This window comes from Phlebotomus argentipes, unplaced genomic scaffold (assembly GCF_947086385.1).
Source record: "Phlebotomus argentipes unplaced genomic scaffold, Phlebotomus argentipes genome assembly scaffold_4, whole genome shotgun sequence".
NCBI classification, from domain to species: domain Eukaryota; kingdom Metazoa; phylum Arthropoda; class Insecta; order Diptera; family Psychodidae; genus Phlebotomus; species Phlebotomus argentipes.
The window spans coordinates 7,983,224-8,006,210 of NW_026776174.1; the positions used below are offsets into that span (position 1 = coordinate 7,983,224).

Consider the following 22,987-nt stretch of genomic DNA (forward strand, 5'->3'; position numbering starts at 1 on the left):
ACCGCGAGAAAGCGTGGCCTTTAAAAATCTCGCACCAGCAGCGCCTCTGCAGAGCAGCACGCGAAGCCCGGGACCACTTTGAAAAGTAACAAGCGAAAAAAGTGAGCAATTGGTTTTCAAGATTTATTCGATTTTTATCTTCACCTCTTCTCTTTTTACAAAAAAGTTACATAAGACGACAAACTATGTGTTAAATCCATAGTAATTTTTGGGATACTCTTTATACTTTCATTACTCTCTCTCTGACTAGACATCGAATTGTCTGTGGAGTTACTCTGACCATCCCGTGCCAAAATTCATGAGACACGCAAGAATCGTAACACGAGATTTGTTTATACGTCCCTCTCTCTTAATTCCTAAGATACTGGAGTAAGTGTTTGACTGCAAAATGTACTGTCCACGTGAATTTACCCTATATTCTGTGTAGCACCCACTTCAAATCTTGCCTTTGAGCAATAAATTCCTATTTTTTACGTCTTTGCCGTGCTTCTGTCCTCACAAATCTCTGCCCCCTCCCTTAAATCTACGGCAAAAAATACACTTCTATAGAGACTAGACTTTTGGGTGATGATCGGTGAATGATGGGCGTTAGACAGATTGAATGCAACCCCCAATTTATGCTTTACACACACTCAATTAAATATGAACTTATAACCTACTTAGGAAACTATTTTTCATCAGCCAAAGATATGAAAGAAAATTCCAATGTTTAGGAAGAAAATACACAGCATTTTAGACGCCGAAAGTAATTCCTATCACTAAAAATTTGCATTACCGGCGACGGCACAGAAAGAAAAGAAGAATCACTAAAGATATTTCATTTCCTCACTTAAATGGTAATACTTATATCATTAACATTTAATGTTATTATCACAAATTCAAAGTTAAATTCTTAGAAGAAGTCCTTACGGATAGTGTGAATACAGTAATTTATGAGGACAAAATTATTATTCAAGAGAAGTTATTAGATGTTGGGATTGAGGCCCTCAAAACGCGATGCTTTAGTTTTAGGTCTTTTCGACAGTTTCAAATTATAATAAATACTATTAGTAATTTCTTATTTCCACCTAAAGTACTATCATATAGAGCTTAATGATAGAAAAAAGACATCCTCATCAGTGATTTTGTGAGGATTAAAGTTCCACACAGCACAAAATTTCCATCCTTTCTCACTCTCTATCCCCTCTCTCTCTCTCTCTCTCTCTATCTGTCCCTCTTTCTGTATATCAACACTTTAAGAGTGGCAAACAGTGTAATGGATATCAGGTGAATTATCTGTAGGACAGAGTCATATTCAGACATAGCTGATGATCCCTCTTGTCACCCCAACCACCATTGCCCTTCCGCAGCTTCGTCTTCTGCACCACACTCGCCACGGTGAGTGTGATGGTCTTGGGGAAGAGCTGGGCAGCCTTTGTGGCGATGTGGAGCACCTTTTGCACTTTTGATATCACCTGGTTGGACTCACAGTTGTTCTTTTTGTGGTGAACCCCACTGAAAGTGAAGAGAGAGAAAAGGGTGGCTCTGAGTTAGGTAAAGTTGAATCAAATTATACAATATACATGGGTTATGCGATATCAACAGGGGCAGGTGCCTCACCAATTTAATAACAGTTACATAAATATTACAGTGAGACCTCAATGGCGTGTAAATATTTAATACTCTTTAGTGCCTCTTTTAGCACTACACGCTTCCATGATTTTAAACTCGCCTCCAAAGAAAGACATTCGTCTTCCTTTCATCCACTTAAACGTCCTCTTCTTGTTAGAGAAGAGTTCCGCAATCCCAAATGCCAATTAAAACAGCAGCATTTATGCAATCAGAATTAATTTAGTTTATATACTAATGATGTGGGGCACTGTTAATTAATATTCGAGGACTTGTGCTGAGTGGGATGATGGAAAGGGACGAACATTGAGAAATCTCTAATGTCACGTTTTGCATGCTTTCTCGCACGAGTGTCTCGATTTTTCCAACTCACCATTCGCCAATGTGAAAAACTCTGGGCCCCTTCACAACCATCACATGCAGCCTCTGTTTGAGGCAGTGCTGCGAGACATGCTGCAATGACCAGTCCCAGTTGTAGTCATCGTATGAGCAAAAGTGTTCCGCACACTTGACAATCTCCTTCCACGTTGTCCTGTTGAAGGCCATGCCCATGTTGTGCTTGCTGGAAATCCACGGAGTCACTTCGACCTGCACCAGGAGAAAATTCCCAATCAATCCCATTGATCTTCTCACACCCCCGCAAATTGCATCTCAATTCTCAATCGAGCACCACACACTTAATGAATAGACAATACACACGCCACACGCACTCGAAAGATATAGTCGAAGGATTCCTCATGGCAGGGATTAATTAAAGAACACTACAGTGAATTGTCGGGGGCAAACATCAGCAGAATTGCTGTGATAAATGAAAATACACCAGATGGAAAATGGATTGCGAATGAGTTGGTGAGGATATTGTTCTATGAATCTCTCATGACTCAATTAGCATTGCACATTCAGAGCTTATTAATTTGCACAACCAACAATTAATAAGTAAGCAATTTTATTAAAGCATGCAAAATGTTCTGGAGAGTGCATAAAATACCGAAAAATTGATCGTTCACATTTTTCAAGCACTCAATTACCAATTATATTCTCCATAATTGATTCAATTAAGTGCTCAACTGTGGACATGCAAGGGTATAAGAGTCAAGTGATTTGGTGTACATTGCAGTTTAATTAGTTCAAGCATTTCAGTAAATCACCGGTTATTTATAAGCAGAAAATTACAAGAAAAACAACATCTGTAATCAACTGTACACCATCTTTTGACACTCATTCTCCCTTTGACTCTTAATTACGTCCACCAATTTGGCAGCCGAAAGCCATAAAGAGAATTATAAAATAAAGATCTCTAGCATTAAAACTAGTCACATGAAATTTTATTCTCTGCACAAGTAAAACGAGATAAATCTGACTTTTTGACCTTCAAAGCTGTTTGTTATCTTCGGTATCTTATGCACTCCATTTTTATCTACCCATCAACAATTGTCCAACAAGTGAATATCTTAAAAGTCTTATGGGATTGTGAAGTGCAAAAAAGCGGAATATAACTCTTAAATCATAATCATGCTTTTATCAAAAAAAAAAATCATATCATAACTCCAGAAGAAGCATAAAATGGTAGTAAATCTCCTTTGGTATCTGAGAAGGGGAGGAGTTTCATATGAGAAATATAAAGACAGGAAAACTATATGAAAGATCCTTGCAAAAGACAAAAAAGACAGAGAATCAACTCTGTATCTACCTTCTGATAAATAGAGTACAGAGATGGAAGCACTTGGTATCCCCATTGTGCTGAATATTTCTCAGTTGTGGTGACAGGAATACTCTCCATTAAAATTCCTCCGCCTCCACAACGCGCGAGTGTGAATTTTTTGCGTTTTTTTTTGCATTTTCAATATGAATTGCCGAAGAAAAAGATATTCAACTCAATTAATATCAAAATTTGCAATAGTAAATCATCACTTGTAATTGGAATAGCTACCGTGATAAGTATTTGCATTGTTGTTAGTATGTGTATTAAGACCCATTGCATTTGAATTGGAAGCAGCCGCAGCACGTGATTGCCCAAAGAAAGCTTTTTTGTTGCTCTGCACAGGTTTTGTTTGGTCGGTTTGTACAAATAAATGAAAGATAAGGGAAAAAAAGATGTTACAAATGTCTCTCCTTTCCGCCCATGAGTCTCTCTCTCTCTCTCCACACACAAACTGGACAATCTACAGCCCAGTCTGTATGATTAATGTGCGCTTCTATGCATTTATGGTCTCATAATGTTTCTGGTCATTTTTTTTCTCTCTCACTTTTTGCACAGAATGTCGTATTTTGTGTGTGATGCCACATTTTGTGAGATTGAAAATGTAATATTTTGATGGAATCATCTGCAGAGGCTTTTATGATTAAAATGGATGTTGTCATGCCCTTTCCCACCCGCTGATATCTCTCACCACACTCAGCATCCTTCATTTTCATTCCACATGTGCGTGAAAAATACACCGAGTGATTTTGATACCATTTGGCGCCAAATGTCTCATATTCTTATTTTTATCTTCTACTCTTTTTTCTCCATCATACACAAATGCCAGGATATATTCTCTCTCTCTCACTGTGCCGATGGATAAACGTGTTGGAAAATGTCTCAGTTTTCTTTCCATTTGCCCTTTTGATTGCAAATCAATAGCCTTTTTGCCAGCTTATAGCAAGGATATTCTCATCAGAGATATGACATTGGATGAATAATACACCATTTGGATTCAATTGCCGGAAAATGGTAACCATCGTCATAATAGGAATTGGGCTGGAGAGATTGACTCTTCGCCAGAGGAAATGATAATAATCTGTCTGAGATATTTCTACAAGAATAACTCTTGGATTTTCAGCACTTTTCACCGGCGTTTATAATGAATAATAAACATTTCTATACTGTTATTTTGAAATATTTTCTCCACTCACATGTTACATATTTAAACAGGAGAATATGCAAGAACCACTTCAATGATTCCATCAAATATTTACACAATCTTATGGAATGTGTGTGAGGATGTGTGTTTGTTTCTAAAGTGTGCGTGTGTGTATCTTTCTGAGGATTTCCTAGATATTAATTCAACTGTGATATAACATTCAATTTTCTGTACAGGATTTTAAATATATGTTCAACCTTAGGAACAACATAAGGTTAAATTTCAGATAAAAATATCATAGTAATATAAATTTGATATAAAAATATATATTTACCTTATTATTACTGTACGTGTAATAATTAAAAGTCTTTAGATACGTTCCAAGAGACAGAATATTGCATTTAGGGCAGAGATCATGGGATCGTTTCTGCATTAAGCCCAACAGATAGAGAAAATCTTCAGCTACATAGTGATCTTCTTCCAAAAATACAACTAAACCTATTGTATATTAGAATTAAACATTATTAGTAAATTGTCATCATCTGGTTAGTAATATCGAATTACATATGGATTGTCTCTTCCGGACGACACACTCACCTGAATGGAAACGCGTCACTTCCAGTTCATTGAACACCCGATTGGCTTTCCACCACCAGTGGTGCTTCGTTTGGGTGAACTTGGCCTCACGATAGTGGCCATACAGATCTGGATACAGCGCGTTGTTACACTTTTTGATAAGAGCCCTTCGCCCACGCACAAAGAAGGTTTTTTTGTGTATTGTCGTGTTGCCGAAGAAGGTCAGCGCCGAGGCAGAGATTGAGAAAAAGAGAGGAAAAAAAGAGTTAGCAAAAAGAGGTGAAATTGAAAATCAGGGATATAAAGAGGAACCCTCTTTATCCCCAGCAGATCAAACAGAAGCTCGCAGAGTGAAAGTACTCATAAGCATAACTTACTGCTCTTTTTTCATATCCCTCGGACAATCTCGTGGATCAGCTCCCGGAAATTCATTAGGGTGTGTTTGTATGGAGTGAGGATAAAAAATCTGCATCACTTTACAAAAATCAACACTCTGCACCAACTCATTGATGTCCTCGTCGTAATGGTCGTGTGAAAAGATTAAAAGTGCCTTTGAGATGTCACGTGCTTGTGCTAGACTTACAATTAAATGTCGTAAGTACGTTATGCGCTTGTGAACCTGAAAGGACAAGAGGATAAGTTGCGGATGAGTACGAGAGCGCATACAATTGACATAGACGGCAAAAACTGAACAAAAACCACTTTAGACTTTGCCTCACGCCATATAACATCATATTAAAGATAATTTCGCATTAAAAAGTTTTATGGCATGTCGTTTGAGTGGGAAAATTTTCCCACAAAAACCACCCACGATAATTTATAGTCTATTAAGGGTTGAAAAATATCTGAACCGGAGCGGACGTGAAGGAAAAAAACGAGGGACAAATAGGAGTTATTGCTGAAAAGTGTCAGGTACACTTTTTTTCTGTTCAGAGACAGGCAAAAGAGAAAGGAGAAAAATCATATGAATTCCGATTCATCGCGAAAATTCAGCAGGTCTCACCATTCATTTCCACATGATGTGACTCCACACAAAATGCTCATTGTAATCCCCTCAGATTGTGTGCCCAGGCATTGACTTGGGGATGTGCGTGTTTCACCCAATAAATCCTCTCCTGATGAAATACGCGATTTTTTCTCATCTTCTACCCATTTTTCCTACCTTACGCTCCTTCTTCTTCTTCACTCCAACTCCTGCACTTTCCACTGTTATCCCAGAGAGCTGGGCAATATTTCTCCACACATGTTATTCTTACATAATGTAGCGCACAAAGAAATTGAAATTCTGTATAATGTGATTACTATTGCCCAAAAAAGAACATACTGAACTTCGGGGTTGGAAGAAAGATTAGAATAAATCAAGAGATTAGGCTGTTAGCCAACGAAAAAACCAATAAATTCTATTCTAATGAACATTTAAAGTTATAAACTTTCAATTGCAGCTTCTGGGAAGAAAATTACAGTCTCAAACTAATACTCAAAACGGTTTCATTTTAAACACATTCTCCAGTTGTGAAAATTGATGGCCAATTTCATTAAATAAACTTCCCAACACCTAAATTATTGGCAATTCTGGCTGCCACTGATATTCGCATCTAAACTTTGAGCATACAGAAATAATTTCAAACTATATTGCACTCCTCCCAGCAAAACTTTCCGCACAGCCAATATAAGCTGACATGGCCGAGAGTCAAGAGTATTCTCACAATATAGAGAGAAGCAGCGCTTGGGAGCTTATGCAGCATTGTCGCTCTGGGAAAAAATTCTCCTGGGTTGGGATGTGGAAGTGGGCATAAGAAATGAAAGCATAAAATGTCGACCCAATTGATTTAAGAAGATAAGGCATTTAAGAATTTCATTCTTCTCTCTCTCGGCTGCTCAGAATTCCACCTTATATTCTTTTATAGTCTTTTGAGTTCACTTATGAAGGTTTCTTTCATAGCCAAGAAGAATCCAAGAATTGGGTCAAGTGCAGAAGCGAAACGAAAATCATCTTTCTCAAATTTCTTTCACCAAATAATGCCACTAAAAATTTGGAAATTTTCCATTCAATTCATTTAATTCGTTGAAGAAGTTTGTTCGCATGATAAGAGCTATCAGAGCACATATTTCCCTTTTTCACACACCCATTGAGAAACACACCCCGCATTCATTTGGGGAAGATAGGCATTTTAATTGAATAGAATTCCATGGGAAAGACGTAAAATATGAGCAATTAATCATTGTAGCGTATAGAAATTCAAGTCAGGAGGTTTGCCATATCACACCATTGCCACCCATCGTAAAACATTGACTCATGTGAGATATCATCAAAATTTTCAATAAAATACTTCCTCTTCGCCCGCTGGCAACCAAAAACGTATACACACAGAGATAGAAGACAAGTTGCAGAAAGAGAGAGAGAAAGAGAAGAGCTTAAAAGTGTTCGGCAATTAGCACAAATTGATACTTTCTCCTTCAATTTGCGCCAAAATCACACAAAACATAGCATTAATAGCACGAAGGATAATTTGGCAAATGTGCTACATCGCATTAATATCACATATTTCTGGATGGATGGAAGGCCTCGATGTGGCCACACAGAAAGCGTGCTTTACCATTCACCCTCAATTCACCCACAAAACCAACTGAAAAGTTCAGTATTGTTTGGTTGGAGTCTATTTCCTCCAATGTAAAACTTTTCTGATTGCGTGGCTTTCGCCACAAACAAAAGTACACACTCCAGCTGGATAGAAAGCATTAAACGAATGCTAATTCCGAATGATAACTTTGGTAATTTTTCCTGATTCTCACGATAAGGGGAAAGTGGAGGAGGCGAAACAATGGGAAGAAAACAAAATAAACTTTGATGGAAACATGAATTCCTCTTATCCTTCTTTCATTTCCCAATTTTTTCCGCTTTCCCTCCTTTCATTGGTTTTTCCATTCACGAGTAGAAATGAGGAAGTATGTAAAAAGTGGCTTTAGAAGTAACAGCAGATTTTCCGTATATTTACCCTCTTAAAGGACGTGATTTAAACTAGAGAAGAAAAAGTGTGATAATAAATAAAGGAAATTTAAAATTACCATTTCAGTGTTCATAATATATCGCTTTATCTACTATGATCACTAAAAATGGATTATCATAACTCCTCAATATCCCATAACTTATGGAACGACCCTATTTCCTATTGCTATAACTATAAGGGAAAAAATGATAGGTATACAACTTTTTCCACCTCCTTGGGGTTGAAAAAAAAAATAAGTGAATAGAAAAGGGAAGAAAAAGAGTACAACGTAAGGTAAATAATTTGGAAAGAAGTCGAAAAGCTTTTACATAATATTTGAATAATAATGCTAGTAAACGTGGCGTGAATAAGAAATACGCTTGAAGTTGCCTTTCAGTTCCCTTCTGTTCTTCCACTGCACAACACCACATCTCAATAAATCCCCGTTAAATACAATTCACCCGCTCTTTCACAGTAAAAAGTCAATCCTCTTTAAGTGGTTTTACCCACTCTCGTGTGTCGCCACAGTGTTAGAATTCACTTTTTATCACCCCTCTCTCTCTATATGTGCTCGCATTTTGGGAAATCACACGGAAATCCACCCACATTCGTAATGACACCAAAACGGGACTTCAAGTTTAATCTTGTGGATGATTTGAGACCCAAACGGAAGTTATCAAGAAACTTGTAAATTATTTTCACTCCTCTTTCAACCACTATAATTCAATGATGAGGAAAAAAAAAATGTCATATTGTGTAAAAGTTTACCCGTGAACTTGAGTGAAAAAAATTAAACTTTTCAACACTTCTTTTCTCTCTTTCGCTTTTCTTCGTCAGACCACCACGTCGTGTCTGGTGCTCACCGGATAACTTATTTGTTCTGTGTGAGGTAAAACTTCGGAAATTGCTACAGCCGTCAACCAAGCCACACTATTTCTGGAATACTATATTCGTAAGTTGGACAATTTCTCTCATAATTGCAATTATTCTCACACTTCATCTCGCCAATTGGATACACAGAAATTGCTGCCGGAACGTGAAGTGCTTCAGTTATGATGGTATTTGGGTTCAAATCGTCGCAAGCTCAATTACATGGATCATTGGGAGAAATTGACATTGCAGCTGCAACATAAATTCGATCTATGCGACAATAGAGATCATCAAATTCGAATTGGTTCAATGAAATCTCGTGATGCCAGCAACATGGTCAAATCCGCCCACATTTCATGTAATATAAAAAATTTTGAAATATGTGAGATACAAGTGAGAGTTGAAAGTCACAAGGATTCTGCTTAATATACTGAATAATGTGAAAAATGTCTCAATTCATTTTACAACGTTTTTTCTTCTCTCCCTCTGTAAGCTGTTCTCTCCCATTCATTGAACACTGACACGGAAAACCTGAATCAATCATTCACGTGAAAATGCATATTCAAGGCATAAACTTTACACAATATTCAGCCATTTGCCAGTTAGCAGGACTGACAGGAGCGGATTTATGGAGAAAATCTCTCTACTGTGCAACGAAAGATGCAATTAAACAACTCCACTCTCTCTCTTTGTCTCTCCCTTTGCTATGAGGTGTTGCATTGCAATTTCATATTACTCTCGGAGTCTTTGACTCAGCAATTCAATCAACTTGTTATAACATTCAAATCCCTATTGCCAACTAACTTCCATTTATACTGCAGAGCGTATGGCTGTTCCTCTCGAGATAATTTGCTAGGATACATCCTAGACAGCACAACAATACACAGTGATTGAATGGAGGTGTGGAGTAAACTTTTCATTCGAAGCTCATGGGGAGTTACCGACAAGTTTAACTTTAAATTAAACTACATACTAGACTGAGTTTCCATTTCAATTTCCTCGCACCAAAAATTATTTTAGCACTCGTCTTCTCTATACATTATGTCCATATCTAATGATGTCACTGTGGAAAATTAGAAAAAAAAAACAGTAGAAAACTCACCTGTACAACTATTATCACAGAATCATTTTGTAGGGGTCCAAAAATGTCCTCATTGATGACGTTCTGCATTTCATTGTATCGCAAGATAGCTCGTTTCATCTCACTGATGTTTGGATTATGAAATTGCATTTCACCGCCACTCGTTGCTGAGCCATTGTGATCTGTTTCAGTGGACAATATAGACCAGACAATATAGTGTCCAAGGGAATATTGCATGTTTTTTTTTATGTGGCACAACTATAGAGACTTACCATGACTGACATTCTTCGCTTTGGCCGTTAAGAACTTGTGGAAAACTGGGGGTACCATTGATAAAATAGCAGCTGTTGAGTCATTTGTCACATCATTAATGTGTGTATCTCTCGGATCGGCTGCAAAGAGTGGATATGAGGGTTGAGAAAATAGTGCAACAAGCATTTATTGCCACAGTCAATGTCAATACTCACAGTAGCTCATAATGTGTAATTGAAGAAATATAAAAAGAACCAGGAAAATGACCACGGCTGTTCTCAGACAAAACGAATTCCGTCTTCTCGACATTGTCCCCGTGTTTGGTAGAGGAATTGGAATTCTTCTGCCTGAAGAAAGAAAGAGAGGGAAAAAAAAGATAATCCAATAAGACAGACGCAGAATACATTAATCACATTTTTAATACTGCACATTGTCACACAATTTCTCTTGTCTAATAAAATTCACTTCAACCTCGTCTTCCTCATCTTGCCATTCCTATTTACGCCCACTTTTTGTCGCCACGCCGAGAAACAATGGGAGAAATTAATTTTTTTTCGCAAGCTCCCAACTTAAGCATAAAGCCCTCCATTTAATATGAGACACCTGGTAAATGTCTCACAAGAAGATGTGCGAAAAAAGACACCAACCTTTGAAGTGGAGAATGTTTAGCTTTACGTGGCTGTGCCATAATTATATTTAATACACACTTGTACACACACAGAGAGAACAAAGGAAATCAAAGGGAAATCTAGCACTTTAAACAATGTGTACACGAGAGAACTTTAAGAATCTCACCCTCCGCTTGGTTGGAAGAGGGAAAAGTTGTCTTTAAGTCTACCCCTTGTCACACAGCTCTAAGCAAGGCTGAAAACTCTCTTGAGCATTCAAAACGACTTGCTTGACTCACAATCGCTAGTAAACAATTCTCCATTGAGGGCAAGTATTTTCTACTAATGGGAAAGACCCAGAAAACTTTCCCACAAGGAACAGAAGAACATTTGATTTAAATCCCGAACCCCAAGAGTCCTGAAATAATATCCTAATTACGCATTTTTTTCACCTCTTGTTCATTTAAATAATCAAAGACGTCTTGTGACTTTAGCCTAAAATGAAAGACGCTACTTCCTCTAGTTTTATCAGCAAAATGGATAATCTCTTGTGCGCTGTGCCAACCAAAATGCTGTATATTCATTTAATTAAATTTGCATATTCATTAGAAATTTTCCTAGAAAACACTCCTGATTCCTCGCCTCGTTGCTGGTGAATTTCAATACACAAATCTCCATACCATCAAATTCAATTATCCCAACTTTTACCGCATATTTTCACCATTTTCTTCATTGTGTCAATTTTTCAATGGTTTTTCTCTTCTCCTCCCCCAATCCACATTATTCATGGGTAGGTATTTAAAGGCGAAACCATTTCACCACAGTCATCAATCTTTTATGTACAGCACAACATAACGGAGTCATTTTTTGAAGCTTCCATTGTGTCCTCTTTTGTAAAAGTATTCCATACCCGCGTGCTCGCCCACAAAAAGGAAAATTGTGTGAAGTCTCGTTAGGGACAATTACACGTGAGAAATTGCGATAGTAAAAGCGTGATTACATATAAAAAAAGGGAAAAGAGCTATAAAATAGATTATTTCACTCAATCACTCGATGTGATTATGGAGTTTTGAAGAAGTGAAGTTGTTCTGCAACTTGATAAAACTTATTTGTTAGCAATTTCCCCGATTGATCACTGCACTTGGCATCCATTCTTGATGCAATATATCCACGAGAAATTGAATTTCCAGCACAAATATTGTCAATTCGTTCATTCAAACTTGCCCAAAATGACACGCTGACACATTGACTTTGTGACTCCAATTTAAATTAAACTTTATACTTTCAATAATACGGAGGGGGAAAATTGAAAACCTCCCACGCCACTGTTGTAATGTACATTTGATATTCACCAAGCGAAGCAGCTCTGCTAAAAGTATAAGCAAAAACTCTAACAAGTCAACCCCTGAAGGTAGAGTGAAACAAAATGTATTTCGCTGAGCACTTTACAAAGTTTACCGAATGCAATTAAAAATAAACCAACATTCACAAGTTTTCCGAGCATTTCAGAAAATTCACATGCGTCGTTGTAAATATTTGAGTAATTTTCTGAACTTGTTATTGTAAAATTTATCGATTCTAATATCAATTACGCATTTATTCACAACCATAAATTCTGCAAATGATGTTCTTCTTTCCCATCTCTCTCACTTTCTCTCTCTCTCTCCCTCCACTTTGACATTTTCCATCTTGAGGGAATTTTCATTTAATGTTCCATCTGAACTCCATCGACTTTGCCTGTTTCGTCGCACAAATTAATTTGTAATCGTGGATGTGGGTGGGGAATAAACACGAGAGGAATTCTTAAGGAAGCCACGCAAAAAAGAGCCTCCATGTGAAAATGTCAAGACAAGAAATGTGTAAGAAAACACCGTATATAAATGCAATTTCTCCCCCTCAAAATAGATCTCCGTGTCACGAAAATTCCCACATTTTGTATTACTGTTTCTACACAATAATAATTTCGCTCCAATGCTTGGCCGAAAATCTAGGAAGATGCTGTCAAAAATAGCTTAAACCATCACCAACTATTCCTGTATTGTGCAGTTTTTCTGCGAAAACGCGAGAAGGAAACCAAGTGATTTAATTACATCTGCAAAAGCCACACATTTTCCTTCAGTCTCAAACTCACGCGAGTGGTGATAAAATTTTAGTCTTCTTCTTCTCCTCCTCCGTTGGCGCAAGACATTTTCCTACGTACTTTGTTCACTTGAAAACAACTGAATGATCCCCAATAAACTTTTCGACGCTCCTCCATCATTCATTTCGCGTACACACAGCGGGGCTCGTCATCGTGCAGAATTACTCCTTGTCCACCCGAAAATTGTTATTTCTGCCTAGCTGTCTTCTCTCGAAATGATAAACCCCACCGCCCGTTTATGTAATCCCCACATGACCATGTTTATCAACCACTCAAATGGAATACTAAAATATTTCACATGTTACCAATTATGCCAACACAGTGAGAAGACTTTGAAAAATTACTGTAAACTCCACTGCCGTCGCTGATATGGCATCGATTTGTTCGAAATGTTTCCAGCACTTGAATATTTCATGTATGTCTTTTTCTACTTTAGCAATTCTCCTCGTACTTCTTTTTTTTCTTCCACCTCTCCTTTAGCGTCTATTTCTGCTAATGCTCACGTCCGCCGATGGCATTTTCCACCCTCACAACAAGAGCCGTTGGTCAATATCGCATTGAACCACTTATGGAGTGAATAGGACATTTTCACCGAATCACTCATGAATGACTAATAAACGTGCCGATAATTAGAGAGGTCTTTCAGCAATTCACTTATTCATTCCGTTAGTGATGCAAGAGAAAGAGAGAAGTGGGGAAAAAAAAGAGAAAACTCCTTTTGAGGGCAAGGAAGAAATTCAAGACACACCTCTACATTTCACAGAACACTTCAACATACTGAGGAAGTTTGGAGCAAACTATAAGATACGCAATTGATAAATTCAATTACCTCTCATGGTTTTTCAGCGATATCACGTCTCGCTCCCACCTGGTGTAGCTCAGTGAGACAGAATATCCCGAAGTTTTATCGCTTTTTTCGATTTACACACAATATTTCCATGTTTGATGTAGCGCCAGCTATTCAGTGGCCTCAAACGTTATCAAGAAGTCTTTTCTTTCTCACTCTGCTCCAATTATTAGTTTAATATGTAGAAATGTGTATCTCGCGATGGTGAACAGCCAATCACTTGCTTAATTGTCCCCATCTGAAAATACAGAACAGAAAAACAACATTTAAATTAGAAGTATGACAGCATTTTACAGAGAAAAATACATAATTTTCCCTTCAATTCTCAAAGAAGGGGAAAAAGTCATCGACAAAAATTAGTCTTCATTAACGATTGAAGGTATTACTGTAGCTTTAACGAGTAATTTAGAACGCTATGGAGCTTTTCCACGAAGCAAGAACATAAAGTAGGGTTTGTATGCCATTGTCCTCCAATATTTCATGTTTCCCCTCAAAGCAAAAAATTCAATAAAGCACCATTTTCTGTCCTTTCTTCACATGCTGAATTCAATTTGGCTGAAAAGTAAGCACCCACGCACTTGAGGAATTCCACCCTGATAACATATGGGGCATAAATAAAATATTTACACACATTCCATCTCTCAGAAAGACTGTAATATTTCTCCGTAATGCTATACTTCTGTTTCTCAGTCCCTAATCTCACTGGACATCACTGGTATATCACTCTCACTCTTGTTAATTGAGTGAAGAGAGGAGATGAAGTATGCCGAGTAATAGATTAATGGTGATATCATGTTATCTCACATTGCACGATCCACACAAATATGATTAGAAAACCAACAAAATTGTTCGGATATCTGATGGCGCAATCGACAGAGCGGCAGATCTCCATCAGCAGTCCCATTATCGCCACTCTGCGGTGTGTTCTTCTTCCTCCCATAAAATGATGATAATTTCAAAATGTTCTTAGAAGAAATTTGTTATGTGGCACACCAGACATAATAGGGAACATCTCTCTCTCTCTCTCACTACCCAGTTTCAAAACGCTCTCAATGGAATTTCGGCCTCCATTCTTATCATGAGCAATTCTTCCCCAGGATGATATTAAAAGTTTCCACAGTGAAATTTCCCACAACGCCACACACAATCAACAGTCAACCTATGAAGAATACTAACGCGAGAATTCTCACTCTGAATATTTGGGACATCATTTGAATACGTTTTCTGTTTCTCCCTTACATTGATATTATTTAAACAAGACTCGGTAAATATGCAGAGAAATTATGTGATTATGTATGATAAAAAAAATTGTCAATTTGAGCAAATATTTAAACACCTGTCGACAAGAATTGATTCTTTCTCCGAATACCCGGAATATATTCACATGAAAAATCCCATTAAAATGCCCACGTGTGCTTGAGAAATAAAACTGATATAAAATCAAGTATAAAATCAAACGAAATCAAGCACGAAAAGCTGGACTTTCCATTAATTAGGCAACATCAGGGCACCAACGAGGAGAAAACTTTATTGACTCGACTGTAAATTACATTAAAATTTCACCTGAATGAACATTATATCGCATGTGAAGGTCCGCAGGGACATGGGGACGTGTTGTTCCGAGAACAGAAAGTATCTTTGGAATTGGAATAAAATCCAACTATGCTGTAAATGGAATTTTCTTCCATTTCGCACATCAATTCACGGCTCTTTTTTTTATACACCATCCACATTTCCCTCTGCCATTCTTTGTTCTTTCGAATGCCGCCCCCAGCTTCTTGTACAATATTCAATGTTCATGATTTTCCAGCAATTGTTTCCCGCACCGTTTACATTTCTATACGGAGAATATAACACACACAATAAAAAAAAACTATGTGGAAGTCAGCAGAAAAAAACTCAACGTTCCATAACGAATTCATTTTCACTCTCAAAGAGTGAATCATGCACTCCAGCGAGACATATATAGAGACGAATTGAATAAACAAACTAGAGAGAGTCACATCATTTAGCAATGCCACCCCACCGCCCAGAGCCCGAAAAAAAGCATTGCCAATCCATTCGAACATTGCATCCAATGAGAGGAGGAAAAGGAAAAAGTGCCCTGGAAAAGCTTCTCTCCTGGCAAAAAATCCATTGCTAAATTAACATTCCTATTGCAAGAATTAAATGCGAAAATTTGTCACTATAAATTCCCAACCATTTCACTTCTCTCGCTTCGCTCTCTCGCTCAGCGCACTTTATACCTTGCATTTGCGAAAGAATTAATGAATTGGAAAGATCACATTATGGACTTCCATCTCACCCTCAATTCATCTTCATCAGCCACCTCTTGAGCTTTGCTTGAGTTCAAAAGCGGAACTCTCGGACACGTTTTTAGGGCACAAGGGCTACATTAAATATCCCATTAATTAAAAAAAAAAGTGTGAGGAATTTTCCATAACTTTTCCTGTATTAATTTCCACGTGATTCCCCCCGAGGATATGGAGCCTAAGGCACACACCTTCCATCTAATCAGCGCGTCCGACATGCTGAAACAAAGAGCGATACTCACACTTACATATAATAGCCCTTTTGTCCTCTAATACCCATGCCGTAATGGGAGCAATAGGACAAGTGTTTGACTAAGCCATGGACAATAGTGTAAGCTCAGATTCATTAGATTACCTTGGATAGACTTAATGTTCTTTGCATAGAACCTTGTTGAGGCATGAGAAAATGCAGAAAAATTCTTCTTATTTGAGTAATCGATTTTTACCAGGCAAATTTAGCTTATTTAAATGACAAAAGAGTTCGTGACACGCAACTTTATTCCAAAATTAAATTATTTATGCAAATATTTTGCAAAGTTAAAAGACAAAAGAGAATTAAGGGAATACAATTACATATTTTTATCACAAAGCAGAAATGATAATTTGAATTTGTTGGGTAATTGGGACAATTTGTTAATGATATCATGCTTAAAATGATCATAATTGGAATATTTTGAGTGGAAAAACTATTCGTGTAAATGGTTTTTTGAATTACACATTTCCCACAATGAAATATTTTAAATTATGAAGTTCAATGTAAACACCAAAAAGTCATATAAAAATGCAAATTTAAAACCAACAGTCTACAAAATTACACAATTTAATAAAGTAATTACAATCGATATTTTGCTATCGCATAAAATTAATCAACAACCAAATCAATATACGTACACTTTTGAGAGGAAATTCGCTCGGATGCACCATTAATAGAGAGGTTGGATTATGTCAGAGGGAAAAGTTGAGCTTTTGCCATTCTGTTGCCATTAAATGAAGCAAGTTATGTGGCGAAATGAGATTTAAATATTAACTTACGGCTGGGTAAATCTCTATGGCATGCGGAGTTTGTGAATTGCGAGGAAGGAAGGAAGGATAGAGAAAGGATCAACTTGATTAAATTCATGAAAGCAACATAATAAAATCCATACTTTTGCAATCTTCAATGCTTCTCTATATACAAAAAGGCTCCCATAACTAAATAGAAATGTTGCAAATTTCACAAGTTGAGAGAAAAGTCTCTTCGAATGGGAGAAAAAGTAATTGACAATTCAATTCGGGTATAATGATGATATTGATAGCGAGTTCAAATTGTAATTTATCTGGAGACAAAGCTCTCTCGTGCTGAAATTAATACTCCTGGCGGATATTAAGTGATCAACTTATCTGGCATGTCTTATCAATATAAATTTCACTCCTTTTGCGCTTCCCCTCCGTTTTTTGGAGAACAAAGAACGCGCAGAAGATTACTCCCATTGTAAATTACTTGTGTTCACACCATTTAATCGTATTCTACGGTCTGCAGTTTAATAAATAACACCCTAATTAAATTGTATTTAGCTTTTAATTAAATGCCCTTCGATAGACAGGAAAATTATTGCTCTTTCTTCCATATGACTTCTTGGGAGAACATTTTTTTACAGTCTGCCGAGTAACATTTCCTCTGTTTTCCGCTCAGACATTGTTCGGCACACAGTGGAAAATTTATCACGAAAATAGAGTTAAATCAATTTATTTAAATATATGAAAATTCTCCCGCATAAGTGAGTGTAGATACGGAAAAAATAGAGTGGCGAGAGAGGAAAAGCCATATTTTCCATATCAACAAAATAAACATTCACGAATATTTGTACAATGAAACAACAGAGAAAAGGGAAAAGATATATTTCCACAATTAACAATTTACATAACGAATTATTGTCGTTCCGATAATATGCCACTGCACTTACAAGATAGTCACTCAGTCCATTAAAGCTTGTTCATGATAAAATAGCTATTAAATTGCAAATGAATTATCAGAAAATTATATATAATGTGTGTCTTCTTTTATTCCTCCGCAACATTTATATCTCCTTTCTTATCATGCAGAAAAAAAATATCGAGGGTATACAGAAATAAAATGCGTAAACAATAAAATAGGAGAACTCGAAAGATTTGCGATAATTCTCATGGTTTATATCCTACTATTTTTGCCATGTGCTTTCCATAAATATTGAAGAGGCGAAAGAAAGGCTTATGGCAGAAAATATCGAGAGAAAATAATCATGTTTTTGCCAGAACTTGTCATAGAAATTTTACACATGGAAACAATCAATAGATTTATTTATAAACATTTTCTGAATTGTTATTATTGATGTGCGTCGACACAGTTTATGGTAAAACTGAAACTATTAAGTTTCATTGATAGAAGTTTTGAAAGCACAATTGATTCTTGCTTAAATTACAAATTTTCACACTAATAGAGTTTATTCAAAACTTTTGCTAATACGTTTATATAATCAGAATGCATCACCACAAAATATTGTTGGAAAGTGACGCTTTATTAATTAACATGGATTCCATTAAATTCCATAATCTTCTATGTGGTTATGTAAGTTAATTTAACATCAAAGAGATTCCATTTCAGAATATTTCAAATGCTCATATTTATTCGCATTCACAATTTCCACCTTTTCGCACAAGAGATGCAGATTCCATTTCATACACACACATATATTTTTGCATAACAAAGCCATTAAACAATTCCAGAGAAGATAGTGTTTAACATTCACTCATCTGCTCTCCTTTTTCTACTCTATCATTCGATGATGTGGCAATTAAGAAGTAAATTCAGCGGAAAATTATTCTGATAATAAATTCATTTTCATGCTCATCCCATTTTTCCCATAATAGTCACAGTCCAATGTTAAAATTCCCATGACAACCGGGTGAGAAGATCATCCATGGATCACAACATGCGAAAATAATTCCCATAATGATTCCATTGCCGTACAATTTGCTTCACTTTTCTCTCTCTCCTTTTCTCCCTCTTTTCTCTGTCGCTCTTCATAAAAGCCCATGAAATTGTTATGATCATCGTTGATATAATAATTTAATAGCGTCTCACTCCACTTTACAGAACATGAGCCATCCATTGGTGGGTGGAAAATGCTATAGTGAAAGAGAGACTTTTTTTCTTCTCTCACTCGCAAACGACCAACTATTTCATATCACAACTTTTGGCCTCACATGTCCAACTTTTACTCTATTTCATTTTATACCGCCCTTTTTGTTTATGGCACTCGCCTAATGAAATTTTTCCACCCCTCATCGTAACCCCAACGACACTTTCCACATCATATGCCCTTGATTAGCCTTCAGATTTGCATGGAAATTCCCTGGACCTCAATCACAGTTTTACTGTGAGCTCACGCATTTTATGTTCCAAATTATAACACATTTACGTCTTTGGCGGATAAGCATTTTTACATCCACTTCCAATAGGTCAAGCGGTCAAACCACTTTACCTGGAATTAATATATTTTGACAAAGTATATATTTTAAAATTCAAATTCACGTGAATCGCAGACAGAATCGATTTGTGAAATGTAAACAAAACTAGTGACCAACGATGCGAAAGTGAATGAAAATCCATTGAATTATGTAAAATTTCACAATTTGCAGATGCATTTTCTCCTCTGAAAACAAATAATTTGCATAAACACTTTTCCCTCAATACGTGATCGCGCGCTGCAACTTTACATAACACCTCCTCGAACCCGTTGTATTTCATACATACATATATCCACCGAACCAAGCGACAGTCGCGAATAAACGAGTTGGCGAGTTAAGCTATTAAGTAAATTCCAATATTCCTTTCCTTTTACACTCTTCACCTGTTCTCTCAATATTTTTTTTTTAACCATTTTCCACTTTACCGCCTCAAACCCAACAATTTCAGGCACAAGCATACAATTTTGATCGATTTGACGATGTAATTTGTTCATCATTTCGCAACAATACAGCACAGTATAAGATAAATCTCTTTACGGTACATTCGGGATCATTAGTGGGAGAGAATGAAAAAAACGAGGCCTCCGGAGAGCCTCACGTGGACCATTCTTTGCTCGCGCAGTATCTCAACGAGAAAATCTTCCCTGCAAAGTGATTTAACTGTTTTCTCCATTGTACCACATGATGTGTGTACTTTAACTTCCGAGAATTTGACCTTTCCGCTCAGGCCATTGATAATGAACTTCCCTCCGAAAATCATACACACTCGCATTCAAGTGCAATTATTTGTTTCTTTCCCCCTCTCAATTGTTCGAGTGATTGTTGTTTTTTTTTTGTAACACTTCACCTCAAATGGAATTCCCTGCAACGTAACAACAGCTCTCGTCATACTCAATGTTGTTTGCATTTTACATTTGACTCTAGAAACATAAAAACCCACTGTAGAGAAACTCTGGTGACGCTGCACATCCCAAGCATTGACCCAAAATACAGACTGGAAAACATTACTAATGTATTTGCCATCATAGCCAGGCATTCTGAGAGGCAATTCTCATAATATTAGAAAATTTTATCAAATCACTCGATGTATCGGAATTACACTCATCTCACTCGAGTGTCATTGAGAGTGATTTGTTTTAAATTAATAAATGGAATATCCATAAGAGCCTCTGCAACTGATTGCTAAATAAATGTATATACTTCCAATGTCGAAAGGTACAAGTTTCTCTGCCTTTTTTTCCATCAAATACATTTGAGTGAGCAATTTGTGCGGAACAATTGAAAGTCTCACAAATTACGTTGAAGTGCATGAACATCAAAAATCAAAATATAAACAACCTAATAACTAAACAACACAAAATTATGCACATTTATATCTACACAGCAAGAGAGAACTTATGGTGAATATTCAAGATCACACTCGTTCTATACGGGCTTCTTTTTTTCTCTATCTCTCTACAATATAATGTATAATTCAGGGTTACGATAATCGCAGTTGTATTGAATATTAATTAAATCCATCCGAGTGTGAATATTGAGTCATTCACGAGAGAACGGATATCATCTTTCATGGGAATTTTAGCCTGCATGCACGCATAAAAGTTAACAATAGTTTAATTATGCTTCAAAATCTCAACAGCAAGTAATTCTACCATATCCAGCAAGACACGACAATAAAGCACATGGACAGTAGTAAATATTATATGCTTATAATGATAATTAAAGTAAATTAATTCAGTGACTTGTTGAACTAAATAAATTGACAAAGGCCACTGACACTATCGCGGTTGGAACAAATTTCAATTAAGCCCTGTGTTTTTTTTCTCTCTCCCTCTCTCTCTCTCTGCTATTTCCCAACTCATCCTTCTATTGAGACCAAATATTTTTATACGGGAGAAAATTTCATATTCCACACATAGCATTTTGTTGTTTGATAATGCAAATTGGTTAAATTGTGTATTTAAAATGCAGCGAACAGAAAAGCACAATAGCCCAAAACAATGGCAAAGAGATTTCTTTGTTGGAGGCCGCAGGAAAAACTCGAGGGACGTGGAGGAAGTGAATTATTTGCAGGAAATTCTGTCATGTGCAACTGTGTGCCAAATGGTGCTAATAATAATCTTCTGACAATGCTTCACACCTGAGAATTCCCTCATTTTCCATTAAAAATCAAGAATTCCAGCGTCAATATTGCATGCTCTTGTCACTGAAAGACATCGAATAACACATCCTGATAAGGATCTCTAAGAGATTCTCTCAGCGCTCATTCAAATGCCAGGCCATTGAACTCACACAGGAACAACTCTTTTTTTTTGTCTCTTCCCGGTGAAATAAATAATTTTAGATTTTCATGAAAGCCGACATTTCACCCGTGGCGACCACATAATTACTTTTTCCGCACTTCTTATCTCTCCTATTGCCGCTTTTTTAACGTACATTTTACGAGACATTCGTGCGGTTTGTCAACAGAGAATGAATGTGAAAGTGAATCGCGCGAGTCTGCCTCAATTCTCTCAATCTCCCGACATCGAAATCTCGGCGAATGTCTGCGACTTCCAGTCAATTTATGGGTCAGAAAATCAATGCTTGGCGACTCGTGGCTGACCTTCATGTGTGAATCTCCACAGTTGAGCTGAGGAATTAGCGGCTCTTGAGCACCTCTCGCTGTGTCTCAAGTGTCGAGGGTTTAGCGTATAGAAATTTTGCAGGAAAATAAAATTAGCACCGAGTCTAATTGAATAAAGCGCTGAACTGCTCTTCCCTGGTCGCCCGGGATGGCGCATCAGCGGCCTCCAGATGGCCACCGGGGCCCCACACGGTGTGCCTGTCCCCTCATCGCTGACGGACGACCTCCGAGTGCTCGTCTCGTGACGCCCACGCGCCGCGAGGCCCCCCCATTTTGTGACACTTCGCCAGGGTGAATCGATCCGGAAGGCGCGTCCGGGAAGCCATTGGCGGGGATGAGCGAGTGAAATTGCGGCTAATTACCTTTTATATGTGATTGACATATCGTGATAATGAGTCACGATCGCTGGAGAGGCGATAATCATGTTGTTTTTCCCTCACGATGGCCTTTCGCCGAAATTCTTCCACACTTTATCTCTGTCCTTTTTATCTGGGGGTTAAACTGTCCGGACGGCTGGGCATGCCCAAGGGTGCAGCTGGGCGACCCCCACAAGTGCTGGGGGGTGTCAGGTTTCGCAGGACACTTTGTCACACACAGAGGGTCATTGTGGATAGATATAACCTCAGTCACTAAATTTAATCAATAAATATTCGCCAAACACATCCCGCAGCAATGCTCTCGCATCGAAAGACGACAGTCAACTGAAGACTTGACCCCAGTGCAGCGCCGCCAAGGAGCACGGCAGGGAACT

At 37.4% G+C, this 22,987-nt stretch overlaps 1 protein-coding gene and 1 long non-coding RNA gene across 2 annotated transcripts; one reads left to right on the forward strand and one right to left on the reverse strand.

Annotated features, from left to right (window-relative positions):
- On the forward strand, positions 1–9,276 carry LOC132258239 (uncharacterized). Its single transcript, XR_009468270.1, has 3 exons — positions 1–101; positions 8,852–8,966; positions 9,035–9,276. It is a non-coding gene; the product is annotated as an uncharacterized LOC132258239 (long non-coding RNA).
- LOC132258199 (alpha-1,6-mannosyl-glycoprotein 2-beta-N-acetylglucosaminyltransferase) lies at positions 110–22,933 on the reverse strand. The gene is made up of 12 exons (XM_059755357.1): positions 22,599–22,933; positions 13,795–14,050; positions 10,433–10,564; positions 10,238–10,357; positions 9,987–10,147; positions 5,405–5,646; positions 5,049–5,194; positions 4,786–4,949; positions 3,539–3,644; positions 3,299–3,402; positions 1,982–2,196; positions 110–1,494 (listed from the first exon to the last, which is right to left on the reverse strand). Exons 2-12 carry the CDS (start codon positions 13,799–13,801, stop codon positions 1,272–1,274), a joined length of 1,620 nt encoding a protein of 539 aa, XP_059611340.1. The 5' UTR covers positions 13,802–14,050; positions 22,599–22,933; the 3' UTR covers positions 110–1,271.
- Between the last annotated feature and the right edge of the window lie 54 nt (positions 22,934–22,987).

What these genes read in the sequence shown, in the direction of transcription:
- LOC132258199 (XM_059755357.1), bottom strand. An exon ending in ATTACACATTATGAGCTACT is followed by an intron (nt 10,358 to 10,432) that starts GTGAGTATTGAC and finishes CACTCTTTGCAG; the next exon opens with CCGATCCGAGAGATACACAC. An exon ending in AGGGATATGAAAAAAGAGCA is followed by an intron (nt 5,195 to 5,404) that starts GTAAGTTATGCT and finishes GCGTGGGCGAAG; the next exon opens with GGCTCTTATCAAAAAGTGTA.